The 23,383-nt window shown below is 38.8% G+C and overlaps 1 protein-coding gene across 9 annotated transcripts in view; it reads right to left on the bottom strand.

Annotated features, from left to right (window-relative positions):
* Positions 1-6,028: 6,028 nt before the first annotated feature.
* The window catches only part of LOC137244920 (DENN domain-containing protein 1A), a 99,091-nt gene continuing 81,736 nt past the window's right edge, over positions 6,029-23,383 (bottom strand). For 4 of the 9 annotated variants that reach the window (XM_067774679.1, XM_067774682.1, XM_067774684.1 and 1 more), the window contains 3 exons: positions 18,387-18,944; positions 14,313-15,374; positions 6,029-10,365 (listed from right to left, as the gene is read on the bottom strand). In XM_067774679.1, coding sequence (XP_067630780.1) covers positions 9,661-10,365; positions 14,313-15,374; positions 18,387-18,944 — 2,325 coding nt within the window. In that variant the 3' untranslated portion in view covers positions 6,029-9,660. The remainder of the gene's footprint in view (positions 10,366-14,312; positions 15,375-18,386; positions 18,945-23,383) is intronic. The other 5 variants (XR_010951223.1, XM_067774680.1, XM_067774683.1 and 2 more) reach the window with 5 other exon arrangements.

Below are 23,383 nucleotides of genomic sequence, written 5' to 3'. Positions count from 1 at the left end.
TCTCGAAAACGCCTTCACATATACAACTGAGGGCCACTCCCTTTTAAAACTCTCATTAATACCTTTAATTTGATTTCCATATCGTACAAACACATTATGGATTCACCCCTGGTCCACCTTTATGGCGATATCTGGAAAAGGCGTTCACCTATAGAACTATGGCCCACTCCCTTTTAAAATAATCATTAACACCTTTCATTTGATACCCATGCAATACAAACACATTCCAGGGTTACGCCAGGTTCATTTTTCTAAATGGTGATTTTCCCTTGTTTTGTATCCAAAGCTCTCAGCTGAGTATGTAATGCTCGGTTACACCCGAACTTACCCTTCCTTACTTGTTTTTTATTTTCATTGATAACATGCCTAGATGCATATTTACATATTTTCTGAAGTCAAAGAATGAGGTTTTCGAAAATTTTATAGCATTTAAGAAAAATTAAATCCATTGTGATAACGGCCGAAATTACATCAACCAACGTTACGATGATTTCCTGAAGCAGCATGGTATTGTGACGAATAGTAACATCACTAAGCGATACTATCATCACTAAGTCGATACTAAGCAGCCACTCGTATGTACGTAAATAAATCAATCATCATTTAAACACATGCATACAAGGCAGCGGGAGATTTATCATCAGCCGACCTAATACTCACATATACACACGCATATGTTGTTGTTGTTGTTGTAGCGATACGGTTGCTCCCCGAAGGTTTAGGGAGTGATCGATGTGATGGTCCTTTGCCGTTTACAGATCCGGTACGCTCCGGTAACACAGCATCATTAAGGTGCTGGCCCGACCATCTCGGGAACGATTTATATGGCCACATTAAACCTTCAGGCCAATCCGGTATTTTAGTCGCCTCTTACGACAGGCATACCTACCGCGGGTATATTCTAACCCCCTGACCCGCTGGGTTATACACACGCATATAGCTACAAACTACAAATATACATGTATGTGGTAGGTAACCAAGCATGAAGTTCACGCAATTATTAAACCTTAGGAGAAATGGGTGACCGAGGAAACCGAGAGTATAAAAGCAGCACAAGCTGAGGCATGACTAAGCAGTTTGATTTAAACACGATATTGGTTTTGAAGTATGAGTGTTATTGTGAAGTACCTCGAAGTAGTCAAATAAAGAACATTTTGCATTATTGAATATTGGAGTTAGCGATTCGAACGTTAGCAGAAGGTTTGGAATAAGCGGAATTTCCCTAAATTTGTTACAGTATAAAGGGGCAATTGTCTGTTCCATATAGACCACCGCAGAACATGTTGCAGAACGGCAGAACCGTACTCTCGTTGAAATGGCAGAAGTTTGCTGTGCATTCTAATATGCTAGTTTCTTTTGACTGAAGCAGTACAGAACGGAACAGATAACCAACTTCAGCGCTAACTGGTATCACTCCATTCGAAGCGAATGGTAGAAAACCCAATGTAAAGAATAAGCGTACATTTGCGTGTGTAGCTGCAGCTTTAGATAAGACATATCATAAGAAAGTTCAGCCGAAAGGCAAAGATTATCGTCTATTTGGATTCTTATTAATGTCAAAAGCATACAGACTTTATGATACGGAAAAACATCAGATTGTTGAAAAATGTTTTATTTGATGAGCCTTCAGATTTTGTACGGAGTGATGGCCAAATATTGTTTGATCTACCATTAAAAAGTTCGCCAGATAATATGTCATGATACAGTCGAGCAGTCTCCATGCGAAGTTGACGCTCACAGACCTGAAGGAATGAGCAGTGTGTAAACGATATGGAAAGTGACGATTTCGCGAGTGTAGAGGAACCAGATTTTGAGCATACACAAGATGTAAGAATCGGGCCAGGCCGACCGGAATTGATTCGGACAGGCATTGAAGGACGTCCGAAGAAAGGTATGATTTTATACATTCTGTACAAGCTGTGGAGTTTCCGCTGCCACTTACATTTATGGAAGCAACTACCAGTAAGCACTAATCGTTTTGGAACGCAGTCATGGACGCAGAATATGGGGCACAGATTGCGAAGGGTACGTGGACGCTGACAGACTTACCTATAGTTCTGCAACCAATTGGTTGCAAATGGTATATTCAACCAAAAATGATGAAAGCGTGTAGCTAACAAGAGCAAACACACTATGAGAGTGATGCTAGTTTTTTCACTCTTTGCAGTAACAATGTTAACAGCACCAAGAGTGAGAGAGTGGTGCGCATAGCGCATACATGGAAATCAAAATTCAACACACTTCCATGCAATGCACTGCGTAGTCTAATCAAGTACACGCAAATTCCATTGACAGATATTGTTTGTGAGAGCAATGTTGCTGTACCCTGCTATGCTGTGCTATGCATGTATAATTGGCCTTTATATGTTTTACTTTTTAGCCATGAGCTAAAGACAATTTATATGTATTTTAACCCTTCACGTCAGATTACAAAAAAAAAATACAAAATAATAATGTAAGAAGCACATTTGATAAGAAAGAATCGACCAAAAAAAGGCCGATGCCAAAACCAATTTTAAGAGCCGATTAATCGGTCGGATTCAATAACTTTGCTAGTATTTATTTATGCAATACGCCTTATTTCCATTTTCCATACAAATACACCCGCTTACGTCAGAATCGGGAAGGCACTCTCCGAGCCGTTCGAAACTAAAAGAGGTTTCAAATAGGATGACTATGCTAGCTGCAGAACCGCTCCTGAACAATTCTATGAAAGCGTGCAATTATTTGCGTATGCTGACGACATTCATATCATTTATGGTGAATGAGGACAAAACGAAGTACCTGCTGTCATCAAGCAGAGGTAGCGTAACTTCGCCAATAAAGTAAGCTGAGCAGGTCCTCGAACTGTATACGTACAGTTGGAAAGGCATCGGTAATATAATGCTAAATTTGGTATTGGTTTGCGGCAAATCATCATGTCATGGAACTGGCCGGTCAATTGCGAAGAACCCCAATCACGTGCCAATACTTATGTTATAAAATAGCTCCGTCCTCTTGGCAAATGTTAGAAGTTTTCTAGGACCTAGCTTAATTGCTGCCTCAAGATTTAGCAACTCTGTCGCTCCTAATAGCTGGAGCAAAAAACGTGCCCAACCGTTTCTTGCTGCAGCTCACACTTCCTACACCTGCTGTTACTGACGAGGCATGTGACGCCAGAAGGCAGTGTCCACATAGTATGCCCATCGTGAGCCTTAGGTCTTCCCTCTTCAGAGATATGAAGAACTTTGTGAGTCTAATATCGTAGGCTTTGCACATTATCTTAAAAATTTTTCAGTTCCGCGCTTTCATCTACGCCTTTTCTGCTTGATGGATCATATGCAACTCCTGCCTCCTTTTGATTTCTCCTAAGCGGTTTGGGACATCTATCAGGACCAGAGATCTGCTTTGAGTACTAATAAAATTAGCGCACTTAGTCATGAGCCAAAAAATTGTGTCTAAATGTGTACTTAGTCAAGTACAGACAAATACTATGAGTGATTAGCACATAAAATAGAAAATACATACGAGTGCCCCGTAACACATATGCCTCACACATATATGACATTGTTGAGTATAAACTGATGTCATAGTCGCTTTAACTCAGTAGCACTCTGATTTCGTGTGGAATAGACTGTATACTTCGTTTATCATCGGTTTTACTTTGGCGCTGTATTCAGTTTAGTTTCGTGTGCATCGTTGTGTTGCTAGCGTCAGAAGACTGATATGACTTTATTCATTTTATTGCATCGTTAGTCTTACTTATTCCAATTAGTGTTTCGTATAACACAGTTGACTTTCTTGCTCAATAAGTCAAGTGAGTACTGAACTGCACCGTGGCTTATGAGCGGTTATTCATTTTACGAAGCATGGCTATCTAAATATGTGTTAGTGGATATAAGTGCTTGATATTCTTTGTTTGCATATGCACTAATACTCATTTTTTGGTTAGTCCACTAATAACCTTAAAAGATGAATAATTGCAACTCACTGATCAGGACTATATGTACTTCACAGGATCATGTTATTGGGACTTGAGCTGGTAATTCGTGGTAACGGGCGGGCTTGGATTCATACTCGCCGATGCTGCGTTTTCCAATCACGGATGGATCAGGGTCTGAATTCAGTAAGTGTGAATTTTTCTTTCATACAATTTATGTATATGAAGGAAAAGTGTACATTTTACAACTCACACCTAATGAATTCAACCCCAGGTGTAGTAGAAGACCGACTCCACTACATGGAGGAAATTATTAAGCAATGAAAGGACGCAGTATCTACTGCATATTATGCCCGTGCTTCTATATTCTTCTCTTTTTTAAAGCATTGAAATATAGACTAAGGAATGAAAAAAGGAACGGTACCACTTGACATTTGAAATATCTGAAATACATCTGCGTTTTTCTGAATTTCGTTTGGTTTTTTCTGAATTTTATTTATATCTTTCTAAAATATCACTGTGATTTGCTAAAACACATTTGGGCTTTTCTGAAATACATTTGAGCTGTTCTGAAATGCTGTTGATAAGGTGTTAGAACACGAAATTGTTATGAAATAAAAACAAGTAAGGAAAGCTAAGTTCGGGTGTAACCGAACATTACATACCCAGCTGAGAGCTTACCTGTGTTGGTTTCGTAGATAGTTTATAAGGGGGTTTTAATTGCATATCACATACGTTTAGGAAATATCGACCCATGACGTTTTTTAAAACGACTTTTTTCATCCTTTGTCAAATAAGGGAAAATCACCATATAGGAAAATAAGCCTAGGATAACCATGGAATGTGTTTGTATGACATGGGTATCAAATGGAAGGTATTATTGAGCATTTTAAAAGGGAGTGGGCCACAGTTCTATAGGTGGGCGCTTTTCGAGATATCGGCATAAAAATGGACCAGGGGTGACTCTATAATGTGTTTGTACGATATGGGTATCAAATGAAAGGTGTTAATGGGTATTTTAAAAGGGAGTGGCCCTTAGTTGTATATATGAAGGCGTTTTCGAGACATCGGCCAAAATGTGGATCAGGGTGACCCAGAACATCATCTGTCGGGTACCGCTAATTTATTTATATATGTAATACCACAAACGGCGACCACCGTGGTGTGATGGTAGCGTGCTCTGCCTACACACCGTATGCCCTGGGTTCGAACCCCGGGCAAAGCAACATCAAAATTTTAGAAATAAGGTTTTTCAATTAAAAGAAAATTTTTCTAAGCGGGGTCGCCCCTCGGCAGTGTTTGGCAAGCGCTCCGAGTGTATTTGTGCCATTAAAAGCTCTCAGTGAAAACTCATCTGCCTTTCAGATGCCGTTCGGAGTCGGCATAAAACATGTAGGTCCCGTCCGGCCAATTTGTAGGGGAAATCAAGAGGAGCACGACGCAAATTGGAAGAGAAGCTCGGCCTTAGATCTCTTCGGGGGTTATTGCGCCTTACATTTATTTCTTTTTTTTTTATACCACAAACAGTATTTTGCCATGAAATTTTTCATTTTCCTCTACTTAATATCGTAGGTGTCACATCCATTTTACAATGTTTTTTTTTTCTATATTTTGCGTCAAAAAACCAATCCAATGTTTCATCCCTTTTTTCGTATTTGGTATAGAATTATCGCACTTTTTCATTTTTCGAAATTTTTGATATCGAAAAAGTGGGCGTGGTTATAGTCCAATTTCGGCCATTTTAAATAGCGATCTGAGATGAGAGCCCAGGAACTTACATACCAAATACTCAAGTTATCGCGTTTACGGACGGACATGGCTAAATGAATTTCTTTTTTCGCCCAGATCATTTTGATATATAGAAGTCTATATCTATCTCGATTAGTTTATGCCGTTACGGGGTACCGTTATGCGAACAAAATTAATATACTCTGTGAGCTCTGCTCAGCTGAGTATAAAAATGTCTTCTTTTTAGAAACGGTTTTCCAAGTGATTCCAGTTCACGAAGAGGACTGTTATAGTTTGGACTATGCGACAGTTTCGAGTCCATTTTAAAACTCCCTGTATTAACCTGGCTTCCTTTTAAAAATTGGTATTACACATTTGAATTTCATTTTGCTTCGCCATCATGGCATGTATTGTTTTACTTGTGTGGTTTTTTTATTTGCTAATCACAGCGCACACATACATACACTCTACACTATTATATTACAAATACAATATATGTATATATTTTTTTATACAATCACGATATAACTACAATTATTACAAAATATAATATTATATATGGTAAGTTCTATCATTTAGTATGTGAATTTAAGGACTAATTATAATATCACTATCATATGATGCAGCAACTTCTTACAAAAGCAATTAACTTGTATATACAAAAAAAAAAAAAAATACATCACTATTACACACAATTTACAGCAACCCAGCAAACGTTCGAAGTCATAAAGGAATCATAAAGCCGTCCAAAATCGAGCGTTTATGCTTTTTATGAGTCATTAAGGGGTCCGATGTGAATATTGTTTCCTTCTTGTGATGGTTATCTGTCACAAAATATGACACATATTGGCCCATAGCTAGAGTTGGGATTCTACCGGGTATTTACCATTTTTATGGGTAAATACCAGGAAAATACTCGGAATATTCCTTTTTTGTATCTTTTTTTGGGTATTTAAAAATCATTTGAATCGAGGATGCTTGGAATTACAATTCAGGAATTAAATTTATACGTCATTTGAAATTAAAAAATTGATTTTAAACAAACAACCCAGCAAACACTCGGAGTCAACAATTAGTCTGAAAGGAGTCCAAACTTTGGATCGTTTGCACTCGTTATGAACTCATTTAGGAGCCTGCAGCGAATGCTATATGCTCATATTTTGCCTCTAACATGTCTTATACATGCCTCCTTCCGATATCATATATGAGCCTTATTGGCGTCATATACGCTAATTTTGAGTATTTTAGTGACACTACTTCAGGGCTTTTAGGAACAATTTTTGACATATATCCGAAGCGGAAAACATAGGGGAGAAAATTGTTGTGATAAAACTCCCATTAGGATAAGATAGAAATGAAATAAGTATTAGTTGAATTAACTATTTATTTAGAATAAATTGTTGCAGAAAAATGTCTGAGGTTTTATTCCGGAGCTGCCTAGTTTACTGATTTTAATATTTTTCGTTTGTTCATAATTTCATCAAATTGGAGTCATAAAAGACTCTTAGGTGATAGCATTTTTGAGGCTGATATTGTTCGGACCCATATTGAACTCCAGAACTGTAAGACAATGTTTATAGGGTACACATATTAACGCAAACAAAGCTACTCCTCAAACATGCTCATGGCGCTCATAATTTAAGAATCCGAAACGAGTCCAAATTAAGTGGGCAATGTAGGAATCAGAAAAGCGTCGAAACGCGTAGGAGGGTAAAAGAAAATTAAATTTTTTGCATTTTGTTTAACGGCATAAAAACTCCTAACCTAGCATGCAAAAATTATCATTTATTAAGTATTTATGTTCGTCACAGCGAGTTTGGAACAAATTTTGAAACTTTGTTACGACAATTTTTCATTTTAATACAAAATGAATTACATCTGTACATTATTGCTTGCTATTCTTTTTTTTGTATAAGCATCGACGTTTTTCCGCTCATGAACGCTTCTCGACATTTTTAATGTGACCTCAAAGCTGCTACGCTCTGTCCAGATGTGTCGAACTATATACGACCCCAATAAGCGCTGACGATGCCGAATAAATAGGTGTCAGATAATCAGAGTTTATTAGAGTTAAAAATGACGGCGGAGAGTTTCAGTATAGTATAATATGAGCTGTTTAAACGCTTTTTAAGACTTATGTCGGTTTCTTATTTAGGCTCAAATGATATACGTTAATAGGCTCATATAGGACGACCATTGCAAGAAGGGAAATACATTGGTTTCGGCATCCCAAATGAGCACATACCGACTGTAAACGCTCCAATTTAGATATTTTTCAGACTCTTTTTTGACTTACTGGGTAAACTTTTTAAATTTTTGCAACGGCATGCATTATTGGCTAATATTTTTGAAAAATGCTGGATTACAGATTAAAACTAATTCAACCGATAGCTTAATTGATAACTACCCACCAATTTAGGACGAATTGGGTACATTTTGGATTGAATTTGTGTGTTTGTCTCCCATATTTTCCAAAAGATTATTTTTACCCCTCTTTTGGGTATTTACCCATTTTTACCATATATAACCAATTTACCGGGTATTTACCATTTGGCTATTTACCCCTTTCCCATCTCTACCCATAGCTCATTTTAGGCAAATATTGGACTCCGAATGGACTCTAATTTGAACTTTTTCGGAGAAATGTATGAGCATTAAAAGTCGTATATGCACATATATTGTATTTTTTTTAATTACATCTTTTTAACATTTGGATATTAAAATAGGATACTACGAGGATTCCTCTCAAACATTCTAGAAGCGCTCGTAGTTAGGAAATCCGATAGAGGCCGAAATATGTGAAAAATATGAGCCTCAGTATATAATATAATCATAAAAGAGTCTTATACCGTTTTCACACAGAAGCTTAATCGAATCACAATTTTATTTAATGAAATATTTAAGTTTCCCTTTTAATACATGACCTTTTGCTTCATTAAGCGAACATTTGTCAGCAACCCCAAAAAAATATTTCGTTTTTACAAAAAAATAGTTAAAATGGAAAGCAGCCGTTTCCTACTTAACTATAAATACAATCAAAATAAAATGCATGCGCAAATACCCATAGATGTTGCACCTAACCAAATATGCGCCTATTTTCGAAAAAGCCATATTATCTTTTGCAGCAAATGCAGCGAAAATAAAATTGGGAATTTTTTCGTGTTTTTCTATTTTTCGTAAATTATTGAAAATAATTTATTTTTGATAGTCAATTTGTTCCATTGACAATAAAATTTGAAGCAACAAGCAAACCCGGCTGGATTTTTCACTCGATTTGGCATTCAATAAAGCAATAATGAGATAATTAATAATTTGTAGTTTGTATGGAAGATTGAGTTCAATTAGGGCTTTAATGTAGAAAACTTGACTAATTATTTCATTTAGCCTCTGTGTGAAATAGGCATTATATGCCTTGGATATGATAGAAAATTTCAGCTTCATGCCAGAAATGTTGAGCAAACAAAGCAACTTCAGAACAAATATTCATATTTTATTTTGGAAAACAATTCGTTCCAATTAAATTTGAATATAATCAGAAAGTTGCTTGCTGTTCCATTTGTAGATTGGTATGGATGCTTTTTCTTTCCTGAGCGCGTCACTTAATAATTTCTTAATCACAAGCATAATTAACAATGTTTGTAAGTATTTTGGACTTTTTTCATTGCAACAACAAATTGTCTGCGCGGTGTCTCGAGTTTTCGTATGTCCTAGTTTAGCGCTGACGTCGGTATGCCCCATCTTTAAGAGAGTCTGATCGGACTCCTATTTATGCTAACATGATGTACGTAATAAGGCTCATATCGGACGACCATTAAAGAAGGGAAATACACTCAATTCCGGCTCTTAAATAAGCTCATAATGAGTGTTAGCGCTCTAAATTAGGTGTCGTTTGACTCAGAATATTTGCTGGGTTATTGAATTAAAATTTAAAATTAAAAAATACATACATACATTCGAACGTTATACATCCTTAACGCGAATAAAATCCACGATTCATAATTTCATAATGCAACTCAATCGAATGTTGTCCAATTATTCATGCTGCTACCAATAGTGGATGTGGTGGCCCCATTACGCTTGCAACTTTTACCATTAATTGCTTTGGCTGCTGCAGCTGTTGTTGTTGTTTCAGTTGCAGTTGTTAGCGTTTGTGTGGTAGTCAAAGTAAATTGATCAAGGCCATATTTTCGTAACAATTCAAAATCATCATCTGGTCCTGGCATTGGTGGTGGTTTACTTGTGGGTAAAGGTGGTGGTCTCATTAATGTTGGCCTTGTCGCTGTTGGCGGCGCTGTGTGTAAATGCAGTGTAGGTGCATGCGCTGGTGGCGTTTGTGGTTGTGCACGCATATGGGGAGATCTTAAATGTTGTGGTGTATAATATGGATATAAAGGATTGCTTATGCTATTGGAAGTTGAACTTAGGAGAGTATTTGTATTGGCCGGCAGAGTTGTGGATTTCACACCATTCACTTTTGTTGTTGTCGGAGCGTTTGTATTCGTTGCAGTACTACCAGCCCTATTACGTATGGGTAGCGGACGTGCATTCTGATTTAACGGATCGAAATCTTCCAAATCAAAGCTAGTATTATTACTATCGTCCAGTGATATTAAATCATTCATGGTGTCATCCTGTGAAGATATTGACGAAGTTGCTGTTGATTTGAGTGAATTTTCTGACATCGTGAAGTGTTGCCGCTGCAGCGAACGCAGGGACTGCTGATACAAAAAAAAATTGTTTTTAATTTTTGTACATATGAAGTGGAACAATTTTTTTTAGCTTTATAAGAAATATATGAAAGTAAAAGAACAGCCCGATTCTAAAAAAGATCCTTACGAGTTTTTTCCCTTCTCCCATACCTCTTCCATGCTACAAATGCCGAGTTGGGCGATCGTGGAATGACTTAAAACAATAGCCGTCATCCAGTGAGTTTTACAGCTCCGGCTCACGCGCAATTCTCACAGGAGTGCTCTGGATCATTGAGCGACTTGAGAAGCAGATGTCGTGAAATTTTCGCACACGTGAAATATGATAGGCAGATGTCGCCGCTGCTTTTCATTTAACTCATACGACGAAAGGCTAAGCAGCGACATCTATTTTTGAAAAAGTAGGTTTATTAAAGGCAGCGTTGTCAAACTAAAAAGAAGGAATTAACAAATTATCTGTCCCACAAATTGAACCAGACTTCCATCGGGATTTATCTGGCTCAAATCGTTGTTGTTGCATTTACATGCAAAATTATTTATCTGGCTCAGAATCTTTGCCACCGGATGATGGCTAATATCTGACGGGTACATAAGACTGAATCATTTAAGGGCCAATTAAACTTCCTTAACCCTAACGCCATAGTCGTAACCATACCCACATCCATAACCATCTCCAATGTGATCGATTAATGGTGCCTTAACCTAAAAATCGTGAAAATTTCATAAAAACGAAGAAAACGCAAAAAATTACAAACAAATTCCACAAACAATAAGTATCTTAGTCATAACGTATCCAAAACAATGAATAAAATCTACAAAAAGTTATTAAATTCACCAATTCAAATATTTTTAGGTTATGGATATGGCGAGAAACCAAAAACCAATTGGTTGGCGATGGTATGGTTATGGCGTTAGCGTTATGGTATGGCACCATTAATCGATTACAATGATTTCCATAAGGTAGGTTCAATCAGCTGTTTTATATGGACGGACTTTCAACAATGTCTTTAAATGGGCGATCATGGATGGTGTCGACTACATTGAAGTACATCCAGCCATAACCAGATGGATAGGCTGCATGTTAAACTGAAGGAATGGAGGTTGTATGAGGCTTCGAAATCAATGGACAGCGGCACGTCACAGAGCGGGGTATTATCACCTCTGCTGTGGACGCTGGTCATCAGCCTACTGCTCAAGCGCAATTGTCATAAGTGGAAAGTGCCTTCCCACAACTAGCTCCTATGCCATTCTGCACATTGAACCTGTAGACCTGGTGGCGAAGAACATAACGTTAACAACTGCCGCGAGACTCATTGAGCGCAAACCATACGGCCATAATAGTAAAGCGTCATCAAATATTGAACGGACAGACTACCTAGTTCCCTACCAGCCCTTCGATTGGTCTCTTAAAACCACGATATAGGCGGAAGGTTTGCATAAGGGCGCGGAAATGGCAGACGAGGCGATACACGTGTATACCGATGGCTCCAAAGTAATGGAGGGAGTAGGGTCTACGGCATATTGTGTAGATTCGGAAATAAACAAATGCTACAAGCTGCCAGACCACTGTGGTGTTTTTTGGGCGGCAGGAGAAGCCGTGACTAAAGCAGTAGTAATACTGCAGGAAAATAACTTTAACTGTGACGGCGTAAATTTTGACATTGACAGGCAAACAGCTATTTAGGCTATAATCTCGCATTGCACAGCATCTAAAAGTGTGTTAGAGTGTAAGCAATGCCTTGAAAGAATCGGGATATGGAGAAATATACATATATATTGGGTCCCTAGGTATATGAGAATAGATTGAAATGAAAAAGCGGATGAGCTTGCTAAACAGGACGCATCGCTTCAAGCTTGCACCGTAGACGTTCCAATCGGATTGAGCGATGTCAAAAGAAGGCGAGAGATTCACACGATCGACCAAGCAGGAAAGGCGTGGAGTAAAGCGCAGCGCTGCAAAATGTCGAAGATCACAGATCTTTCAACTTTGGACTAACAAAGTTATTGCTATCACTGAAAAGAATGGACTGTACGCTCATGATGAGTATTCTGACTGGAAACTGCCTTCTGGCGTTACATGTATTTAAATGAGGCTTTGTCAGTGATAGCAGATGTAGGGAGTGCGGGGTAAAGAAGGAAACGATCGAACATGTTTTGCACTCGTGCCCTGCGCTCGCAAGGCTAAGACTCTAGCTGTTAGGACTGGCACAGCTATTAGATCTAGAAGTAGCATAGGTATTTGCCAAGAGAACGGAGTTATTTTATGATAAAGGTCCTGGTTTCTGATATGGTGATTCAGTTTGGTCGTTGAGCAAACTTTTGATAACACTATGGACTCATTCAGTCATTCAGTCCTCACAGACCAGCCAGTTCAACCTAACCTACCCTCATCCAGTACCTTCTGAATTGCATTACTGTACATTGTTTATATTTTATTTCTTAGTTTTCAACAAATTCGATGCAATGATAAACTTTTAAATTTCTTAAACAAAAATGGAAATACGCAAGAAAATGTCTTTTCGCAAAATAGCTGACTTCGACGACCCAAGCGGGTTAGGGGTCAGAATATACCCGCGGTAGGTATGCCTGTCGTAAGAGACGACTAAAATACCAGATTCAAGGGGCTGTGTACCGCAACCCTTTCAGGTTGCCAGCGCTATATATAGCTTCTCCAAACCCAATTGTCAACCTCACCTATACGTGGCGAATCCTGTTTCACTAACAGACGAGGCTCTGGCGACCCCAAACTCCTCATGGAACTTGGGGGTGGGGAGGGAGGAATGGACTGAAGGTTTAATGTGGACATATAAATCGTTCCCGAGATGGTTGGGCTAGTAGCTTTATAGTGCTGTGTTACCGGAGCATACCGGATCTGTATCCGGCATAGGACCATCACATCGATAACACTTCCCAAAGTCTTCGGTGAGTAACCTTATCGCTACAACAACAACAACAGGACTCTATATTCCTATGCACCAATTATGTTTCTAGGGATTATTTAGAATTGGGCTGAATGTGAAAATGGCAAATTCTTTTAAGCAATGAAATACGTAAATCAGGCATGCTTAACCAACGAACCGATATCATTTCGTTACGATAATTAACGTTAATAAACGAAACAAAGTCATTTCGTTTCGCTTATTAACGTTAAGAACGTCAAATTAACGAAATGATTTCGTTACGTTATCTGCCATATCAAAACGAAATCAAATCGTTTATGTTGATTATTAAATTCAAACTATGCTGGCAAAGCTGATTGATGGCGGAGTCATTAAAGGTGAAAGCATTAGCCAAGCTGATTGCAACTTTTCTCATGAATTTTGACAGTACGAACATTTCTCAGAGTATTTTTGACATTACCACCAACGAATTACACAAAGAAATTACATGGAGTTTGTGTGTGTATGTGCGCTCGTTGTTACCACCTTACGGCTTCACCATGGCTATAGCATTGCCAGCACAATTCAAACATAAAGTATCAAGTTTTTGTTAAGGTTTTTAACGTTAACGAAAGCTTTTAGTTTCGGTTAAAAACGAGATACAATTTATCTTGATAATTTCTTTATCGATAATATTTCGAAGTGATTCAACGGAAACGGTGGAAATTTTTTGATAAACGATTAGCTTAACGTTAAGGTGCATCCCTGACGTAAATAAACCATGGACATTTTCAGGCAATTTAAAGCAAAACAAATAATAAGCTTAAGTAGCATAAGCACAAATAAAAAAAATTAAAATATTGAATAACACAAGCATAAACGGAATTTGGGGGGAATGAGTAGTAGGTAAATGATTGAAGGGATATGGCTATAAAGTATGCCTTTTAAAATCAATGTTGAATTTAAATTGTCGGTGTTAGATATTTTCTTCAAGCAATTTCACATTTTACTGCAGGGTCACTACTGCATGTACACTGGACATTACATAAGAATAATACATTTTTTCCGTTACTTTTGTACCTCTTTTTTCTGACGTGGCGCTGGTACTGGTGTTGTTTCCGTTGAAGATTCTGCTGCTACTGTTGCAAGTGCTTTTTTTGCAATTGAATCATTATCACACGAGCGTGCCTGATGAAATAACGATGACGAGGCAGCCGATACAAATGACCCACCACCACTCGAATCGAATGAAGATGATACAGATGCATTCGAATTTGTCGATGATGATGAAGTACGCAATGGATCATGTTGCTGTGGAAGTTGACCTAATGATGCATAATCTTGCCAACAATTATGTTCTAAACGTTGTATACCAGCATGTACAGCAGCAGCAGCCATTGCGATCGTATTGCTATTAGCTGCACCACTTCCAGTACTGCCGCCACCACTTGCACTAGCCTCAGCCGCCACCACTGATTGTGTATCATTCAATGTTGCACCTTCCGTTGCTGTAGTGCCATCTCCTTGACGTCGTGGTGGTATTGGTGGTGATTGCATGTCAGGTGGATTATCGTAAATTGAATCGGTAGTTATTATTTTGTTTGGGGTCGACGTACACGCAGCGGTCTGTGGCATTGCTGTTGTATTTAAATTTGTTGTTTCTTGTTTTTCAATAAATTTTTTTGCATTTGGCTGTGTTGGTGATACTGTTTTTGTTGTTGCTGGTGGTTTCATATCAATATATGGGTGTAATGTAAGTGCTGTTTGTTGGCGTCGCACTTGTGGATGATTGTAATATGACACTGATGCATTACTAACCATATGCGTTGAATATATAGAATTTGAACTTATTGTTGTTGTTGGCCCATTTATAATTAATGTTTGTAATAAATTTGCAGCTGGTGGCGGTGGTCGGGCTGGGGGTAGACCACCTGTACGTGCGGCTGTCAGCCTTTGATGGTAATGTTGTTGTTGTTGTACTGGCTGTCGTTGTTGGTGTTCAGATTTGTGATTATTGCTCGTTAACTGTTTGTTATTGCTGTGATTATGATGATGATGGTGGTGTTGGTTTTGATGTTGGTGACTATATGAATTCTGTGCATGATTTTGATAGTTGGAGTCTAAGCTTATGCTGGGCTTAAGCTGTGACACGTGTTTTAAATTTTTTTTTTTATAGTTTTCGAGCGTGTTTTTTTTTCGTAAGCAATTGGCGTTGATTATTTCGTTATTGCCAATTTTTTTTTTTTGCGATTTTGTTTGTGTTTTAGTTTTTCGTTTTTATGACGGTCGATTTTATGAGTAAAACAACAACAAAGGGCATGTGCAACAGAAAGGCGAGTACATCAACATATGAAAACATAAAAAGAAAAAAAAAAAAAACAAAATAAGACCAATAATAACAAAATGTAATGAGAACGCAATGAACACACATACAAATACAAATACTAATACACAAGTACGCGTAAAAACAAAAAATACGGATGCGTAACATAATCCCCACTTACACAATCCCGAAATACGTAATTCCGAACAAATATGCTTCAAAATATTTCAATTTCGAACCTTCAGAAAATTTCACTGGATTATGGCTTGTCGAGATTTCCATAAATACTCATAAGGGATAATGTATTGTCATCTAGTTGCAAACACGAGGCGGTGTGCACGCACTACTTATCTATAAACACCGTCTGAGTAGTAACGGCGGCAGAATTGCTCGAAAATTCGCGCAAGCGAAATGTTTTTTATTTATGAGCTTTCCGACGGGTTAGCGGGGTTTTATGAGTTGCTCAGGGATACTGCAATGTTGTTGTTGTGTGTAGGTGCGATCACAGATTCTACCCCCCAGAGAGTTAGGGGGCTTAGAATATACCCCTAGCAGGTATACCTGTCGCAAGAGGCGACTAAAATACCAAATTGATACAAAGGGTGGCGTAGCGTAACCCTTTCAAGAGGTTACCAGGGCAATAGCAACCGCGGCTCTAGCGATGCCAAGTATCTAATGGATGTAGGGGGTGGGATAGCGGGATGGCCTAGGTTTTATGTGGCCATACTAAATCGTTCCTGAGATGGTCGGGCTAATGCCTTGTACTATGTTCAAACAGAAAAATAAATTGAGGCAATTTCGATTTAAATTGAGTGGTGTTCATATAACTGAATTTAGCTTACACAATAGTAATTTGATTGCTGTTTGGCTCATCCCTACAGCAACAACATATTTTTGTTCAAACTGTCGAAATGTGCGTGTTGGTATTAGGCGAATGGAATGAAATAAAAACATAAAACTTTGAAATTTTTGTGTGTTGTAAGAAAATTTTTTCAATGTTTTGGTATAATTTTGAGTTTGGCATCTTATTGGCATCTCATTTTGACAATCCCTACTCCAGTGAAATGAAAAAAAAATCAAATCAGCTGATGTGATGAGCCAACCATATAGTTGAGCCATGCGTAACTGACGTTTAAATCTACTCAATAAACACACTTTACAAGGTTGCATTTGCAGTTTGAAACATTTTATTACGCAATTTTTTTTTTAAATTGGCAATTCATTATTACAATTTATTATATGGTAAATTGCGTAATAAATTTCCCAAATGGTATAAATTGCCAATTTGGTGTGTGTTTGTGCATAGTATTAATGATGCTTGTTACGGGAAGGTACCGGATCTGCAGCCGGCAAAGAATCATTAACATCGATAACACCCGCCAAAACTTTCGGTGGAGTGTATTTATCGCTACAACAACAACGACTTTACAATTTCCAATAGGCGGCTCTTTAATAGACATTCGGGTGAAGCTACCCTATACTGGTGATCTACATGAAGAGTTTGGGGATTTACAAAGCAGTGCTATGTTTTGCAGTTCTTGTCTGCACACAGTTATAAGCCTAACAAAGCGGAACTGATTCTTTTTAGGAGAATACACAAGATACAAGCTTTCACGACTCAAACGATTAAGGATGCGGTGAAAGGTACTTTTCAGTGATATTACAAGAAAACTTTTCAATCGGCAAGGCGCTAAATTAACAGACAGTTGACGCATTGTCTACTAGACATCGTCTCACTCAGAACAGTTTTCGAACGAATGAAATTAAAAGTGCTCCGTAAGACAAAATAGATGGAGAGCCGTTATTTTTTTTTTTTTACAAGATTTCCTGAATGCGAGGAGCCTGCGACCATTTATAATAATGCATTATATTCGGCGTTACTAAGTACTTGGTTGACCCCACTACACAGTGGTCGGTTTTATATGGAGTTGGTGGCCAAAAATACTTCCAGTAGAGATATCAACGCGAAACTTTGGTTACGGCCTAACAAATTCGAGAATTATTTTTTCATAAAATTAGTGCGGGTGATACTTTTATACCGTCCCACAGCCACCCACTTTCACCACATGCATACAAAAAGTAAGTAGATGTTTGGGGGCGAAAAGTGGTAAGATATGTCTATCACAAATACAATGTTTAATAGGATTGAATAAAGAAATTAAAGTTATTAAAAGATCTTGCATACCTAACAATAACAAAACAACAAACACACAACAAAGTTTATATTTGCATATCGTCGAATGGATAAAATAATGTCGTATGTTACATGTAAGCACATATAACATACGACAATAATTTCTCAGGGTGACACTATCAGAAAACTGTCGCAAAACATAGTTAGTGGCAGAAAGCGGCAGCTGATATTAACACATTAGAATCTTAAAACTTTGACTGATAATAACATATAAGTCCCAACGTGAGGATCGGTGAGGAACCCAACTAAAACTGAAGTAAATGTCTTTGACTTCAATATTCATTTCTATTTATTTCAATACAATGATATTTTATGTATTTTTAAATAGCTTAAACTTGCAGTATATTTTCAACTTGCTCACACTGCAAAAACCAACTAATACCATAACCTCACTTTTGAAGCTATTCTTAAAGAGTACAGTTTGAATACAACAAAAAGAAATGTACCTTTTAAAAGGCTGTTCTAATAAGAGATACAAACGACACATTTGGTGACAAAGTTTTCACTTTGATTTTTTTATTTTTGGCCTATTGAACCGACTAACATATTAAAAACATTAACACACACAAACAAACCGTAATACCCCACTCATACTGCATTATCCAAATTAAATAACTTATATAAAAGAAATACTTACAGTACGATCCACAAGTGGTGGCTTGAATAGCGGATGATTTTGTAATTCTTGTGACAAATTCATTTCCGATGAGCATAGCGAACTTGCCGGACTCACAGTTGGAGACGGAGCCAAATTAGCAGCAAGATGAGCAGAGCCATGCGTGTTTCCCGCATAACCGTTCGACTGTATTTGCGCACTCGAGCTAGACATGGCGAGTGGTGGAGCACGTCGAATATATTGATTGGAGCCATTTAATTCGACTGGTGCAGGGTATTGAAAGCAACCAGTTGTGGCGGAACTTCCACATGCTGCTGCTGTACGCTTGTTGTTGAAAATTGGTGAGCTTGGTGCCGAATGATGACCACTGATGGATTTAGTTCTACCATAACCAAATCCACCAACACTAAATGCGCTGCCACTACCAATGCTATTTCCATCAATACGATCGTGTTGTGAATTTGATGTTAGATGTGAACGAAAGTGTGTTGTGTGTGAGCTATTGGGTGGTGTGATATCGCGTAATTTTGATTTCAAGTCTTTATAAGCGCTTTTGACGCCACGTGAACCCTCCTTGACCTAATTTAGAAGGGAAAAGAAAATAAAAATTAAGTGATGAGAGTATTAATACTTTTTTTTTAGCAAAAATCTGTAATGTACATATGCCATTATTTTGTCGATGCTCCAATTTTGTTTTTTATTTCGTATCGTTTAAACTTTTTTACGATTAAAAATTAACTTCAGCCATCTATGTATGTAATGCTCCTATTATTACCTATTAACAATATAGGAGTATTACATATATGACTTCAACTAATTTCGAAACTCCAGTTATTTTAGAAAATCTAAAAATTCGAGGCTTTCAAATTATTTTTGAAAGTTCAAAAACTTCAAAATTCGATATTTTTCATTTCCATTATTTCAACACTCGTAAATTTGACAATATTCCCCCTATTCATCCGTCTTTAACAGTTTTTGTTCGTTTTATTACTATATTGTTGCTGCTGTTTTTGTTTGCGTTCCTGTTTTTTCAAATTATTTATCAGTTGAATGTTCGGACACATTCATCCAGGATTTCTGGAAATTAAGTCATTTCGTAAATTCGAAAGTCAATGGAATTTGAATTTTTAAATTGTATTTTTCTCCCTTTTAATTGAAATACAAGTAGTTGTTGAGAAGAGCAAAGGATAATTCGAATTTTCGAACATTTAACGTTATACTTTGCGTCAAAAAACCAATCCAATCACCATGTTTCATCCCTTTTTTCGTATTTGGTATAGAATTATGGCATTTTTTCCATTTTTCGAAATTTTCGATATCGAAAAAGTAGGCGTGGCCATAGTCGGATTTCGCCCATTTTTATACCAAGACTAGCAGACCCGGCAGACGTTGTTCTGCCCTAAATTTGGTCTATCTGCATACATTTTAATACGCTTTTTCCGTCTAACTCTGCCCTCGCCCCTCTACACTTTTTCCTAATCTTTGTATTCACTCCTCCCTCCGTATTTTTCGCTTCATCTATCTCCATATTCGTCTCATTCTATCTCTTTCTCAATCTCCTTCTCTCTTTTCTCTTCTCTCAAGTTTTTCTCATGTTTCTTCATGTCTTATTGCCAGTCCCAGAGGGTGGTATGTATTTTGTTGCAGTCCCATTCCGAGTCTCAGTCCCAGTCCCACCGAGTCTCAGTCTCAGTCTCAGTCCCGAGTCCGAGTACCAATCCCAGTCCCAGTCAGTCTCTGGTCTACTTCCCGGAAAACAGCATCGTAAATACTAATATAGGCAAGTTTATATACCAAATTTCAGGCAAATCGAATAGGACGTATGTAAATAGGTATGTGGGTATTATTAATTCATGTCTTTATTTCGGCTTCGCATGCATATTTATCAGTTTTGCCAGGTTGATGGGACTAAATGGAATATCACAATGAAAATTACTTTAAAGCTCTCAGGAACAGCTTTCATTTGATATCCATAATACACACACATTCTTCTTGTACCCCGCTCCATGTTTTGGCCTATATCTCGAGACCCGTCACCAAGCGGTGTAAAACTTACTCTGTACTAAAGCATTCAGCAACAGCTTCAATTTGATATCCATAATGTGAAAACACATCCTACTGTTACCCTGATCCACGTTCTGGCCTATATCTCGAGACCCTAGTCTCCCAGGGGTATGAAAATCACCCGCTACTAAAGCACTCATCAACAGCTTTCATTTGATATCCATATTCTATAAACACATTCCAGGTGCACGCGGGTCCACGTTTTGGCCTATATCTCGAGACCCTAGTCTCCCAGGGGTATGAAAATTACCCGCTACTAAAGCACTCATCAACAGCTTTCATTTGATATCCATATTCTATAAACACATTCCAGGTGCACGCGGGTCCACGTTTTGGCCTATATCTCGAGACCCTAGTGACCCAGTGGTATGAATTTGCCCTCTACTAAAGCACTCATCAACAGCTTTCATTTGATATCCATATTCTATAAATATATTCTAGGGGTACCCTGGTCCACGTTTTGGCCTATATCTCGAGACCCTGTGCGTCGATCTTGAATTTTCTTTTCTATAAACCTTACGGAGCCCGAGACCTATCCAACGAATGTAAAACCGTGGAAATCGGTTCATGCATTTTGGAGTCATAGCGTCAGGAAGGAAAACCCGACTTATTTTTATGTTATAGATAAAGTGAGTTCAGATAAGTACGTGAACTAAATTTAGTAAAGATGTATTGAATTTTTCCTCAAGTTATCGTGTTAACGGCCGAGCGTGGGCGTGGCTTCAACCGATTTCGCCCATTTTCACAGAAAGCAGTTATCGTCATAGAACCTATGCCGCTACCAAATTTCACAAGTATTGGTAAATTTTTGTTCGACTTATGGCATTAAAAGTATTCTAGACAAATTAAATGAAAAAGGCTGGAGCCTCGCCCATTCTGAAATTTTCTTTTATTTTTGTCTTTTGTTGCACCATATCATTACTGGGGTTGAATGTTGACATAATTTACTTATATACTGTAAAGATATTTAATTTTTTGTAAAAAATTGACTTTAAAAAAATCTTTTTTTAAGTGGGCGTGTTCGTCATCCGATTTCGCAAATTTTTATTTAGCACACATAAAGTAATAGGAGTAGAAGTAGGTCGAAGGCAGTTCAAAAGGTTTGCTGCGAGAAACCCTCGGTTCTGCAACCGGTACGAGGAAGAAGCGTCGAATGGCAGAATGAATAGGCAACGTTCGGCGGAAGGCGACAAGCCTGCTTTCAAGAGGCAGAAAGGACCCAGTCCTAGAGCCGCGAGGCAGGGCAGTCGCATAGACAAGACAAATAGGCCCAAAGCTGTTAGACAGATGGGCTCCAATAGCGAGGTATCAACTTCCTCGAAAGCTGCGAGTCAGAGGGAAGTTCCAATTAAGGAAGTAGGAGATAAGCCAAAGGGAGATAACGCTAAGACTCCGGCTTTCTCGGAGGTGCCAAAGGGAGATAACACTAAGACTCCTGCTTTTCCCGAGAAGATGAGTGATGTGGCAAAGCAGTCACTGACTGTGGAGCTGGTTGATCGTAGCAGTCCTTTCGGACAAATGACTACTGAAAGGTGGAGATCTGTGGAAAGGGAGCTTATTAGCTTAATGCTTAAGATGATGCGGGAACAACCAAGTAAGCCCCTTCCAACCTTTGATTCGGGGGGATGGTATAATGGTGTGAAGATGATAGCGTGCAACAACATCGCGAGCTTGCAGTGGCTGGAAGAAGTGGTTCCAAACCTCCAAAGGCAAGGCACGAACGCGCGGTTTGAGGTGGTGGATAAAGTGCAAATCCCCACGGTACCAAAAGTTAAGGCATGGATACCATGCGTGATGAAGTCGGAGGATACACTGCGACTTCTGCAGAATCAGAATCCGAACATACCGACACAGGATTGGAAGGTACTTACTGTATCTCGGCCTACCGAGGATGGTCAGTTCTACATCTTCCAAATAAACAAGCAGGCGGAGGATATTTTGTACACGCAGCTTGGTAAAATGTCCTTTGGCACTGGCAAAATTTACATGCGACTCAGGAAAAGAAGTGCCGAGGATAAAAACCCTAACACGCTAGAGGTGGGCGAAGTCGAAGAGGACCTCAAAAGCCTAAGGGAAAAAAGACAGGTGGAGGTCCCCGACGTCACCACGAACGTGCTAGAAGAGGACCAACCGCTAAATGGTGCTGTGACTCCCACAGAGGAACACCCTGCACAACAGTCACGAGGCTGAAGGGGGCCTCGAATACTCTAAACCAAAAGGGCAAGGGGAGGACGACGACGTCAAGACGAAGGTGATGGAGGGGGACAAACAGCCCAATGGTGCTGCGAGTCCTACAGATAAACCCCCAACACAGTAGAGTGGCGTCGAGCGAACTCCTCCTAACCCTTGAAGAGGGTTCGTTTGACGTGGCGCTGATCCAGGAGCCGTGGCTCTCATCGGGAGGAAAGGTTTCTGGACTTAGCGCGCGCAGGTTTTGCGTTTACTACGCGCAAACGGAAGGACGGGTGCGAGCTGTAGTAATGGTAAGGAAACAGCTGCATTCATATATGCTGCCTAATTGCACCACTGAGGATCTCGTAGCGGTAGCCGTTGAGCAAAAGAATAAGCAGGCATTTATCCTGGCGTCCTGCTACATGGCCCATGCTGCGGAGGTCCCACCGATGGAGTGCAAAAGGTTAGTACAGGAGGAAGGGCGCAAAGGGCGGTTGGTCATAGGCGCAGATGCAAATGCGCACCACAATGCATGGGGAAGAGCAGATACGAACGAGAGAGGCGAATCTCTGTTTTGTTACATCCTGCAAACCAATTTGCAGATAGCCAACAGGGGAAATGTCCCTACATACATTGGTCCAACATCCAGCAATGTTCTGGATATTACATTGAGCTCCGAGCGTGATATATCAAGGTATGATTGGATGGTTCTCCGACCATGCGTATATCAGCTTCAACATCCCCCTAAAGAGGGTAGAGAAGGGAGGAACCTTTAGAAACCC

The sequence above is a fragment of the Eurosta solidaginis genome, chromosome 3 (assembly GCF_040869045.1).
Source record: "Eurosta solidaginis isolate ZX-2024a chromosome 3, ASM4086904v1, whole genome shotgun sequence".
Lineage (NCBI taxonomy): Eukaryota > Metazoa > Arthropoda > Insecta > Diptera > Tephritidae > Eurosta > Eurosta solidaginis.
This window is presented reverse-complemented; position numbering and strand designations above follow the sequence as displayed.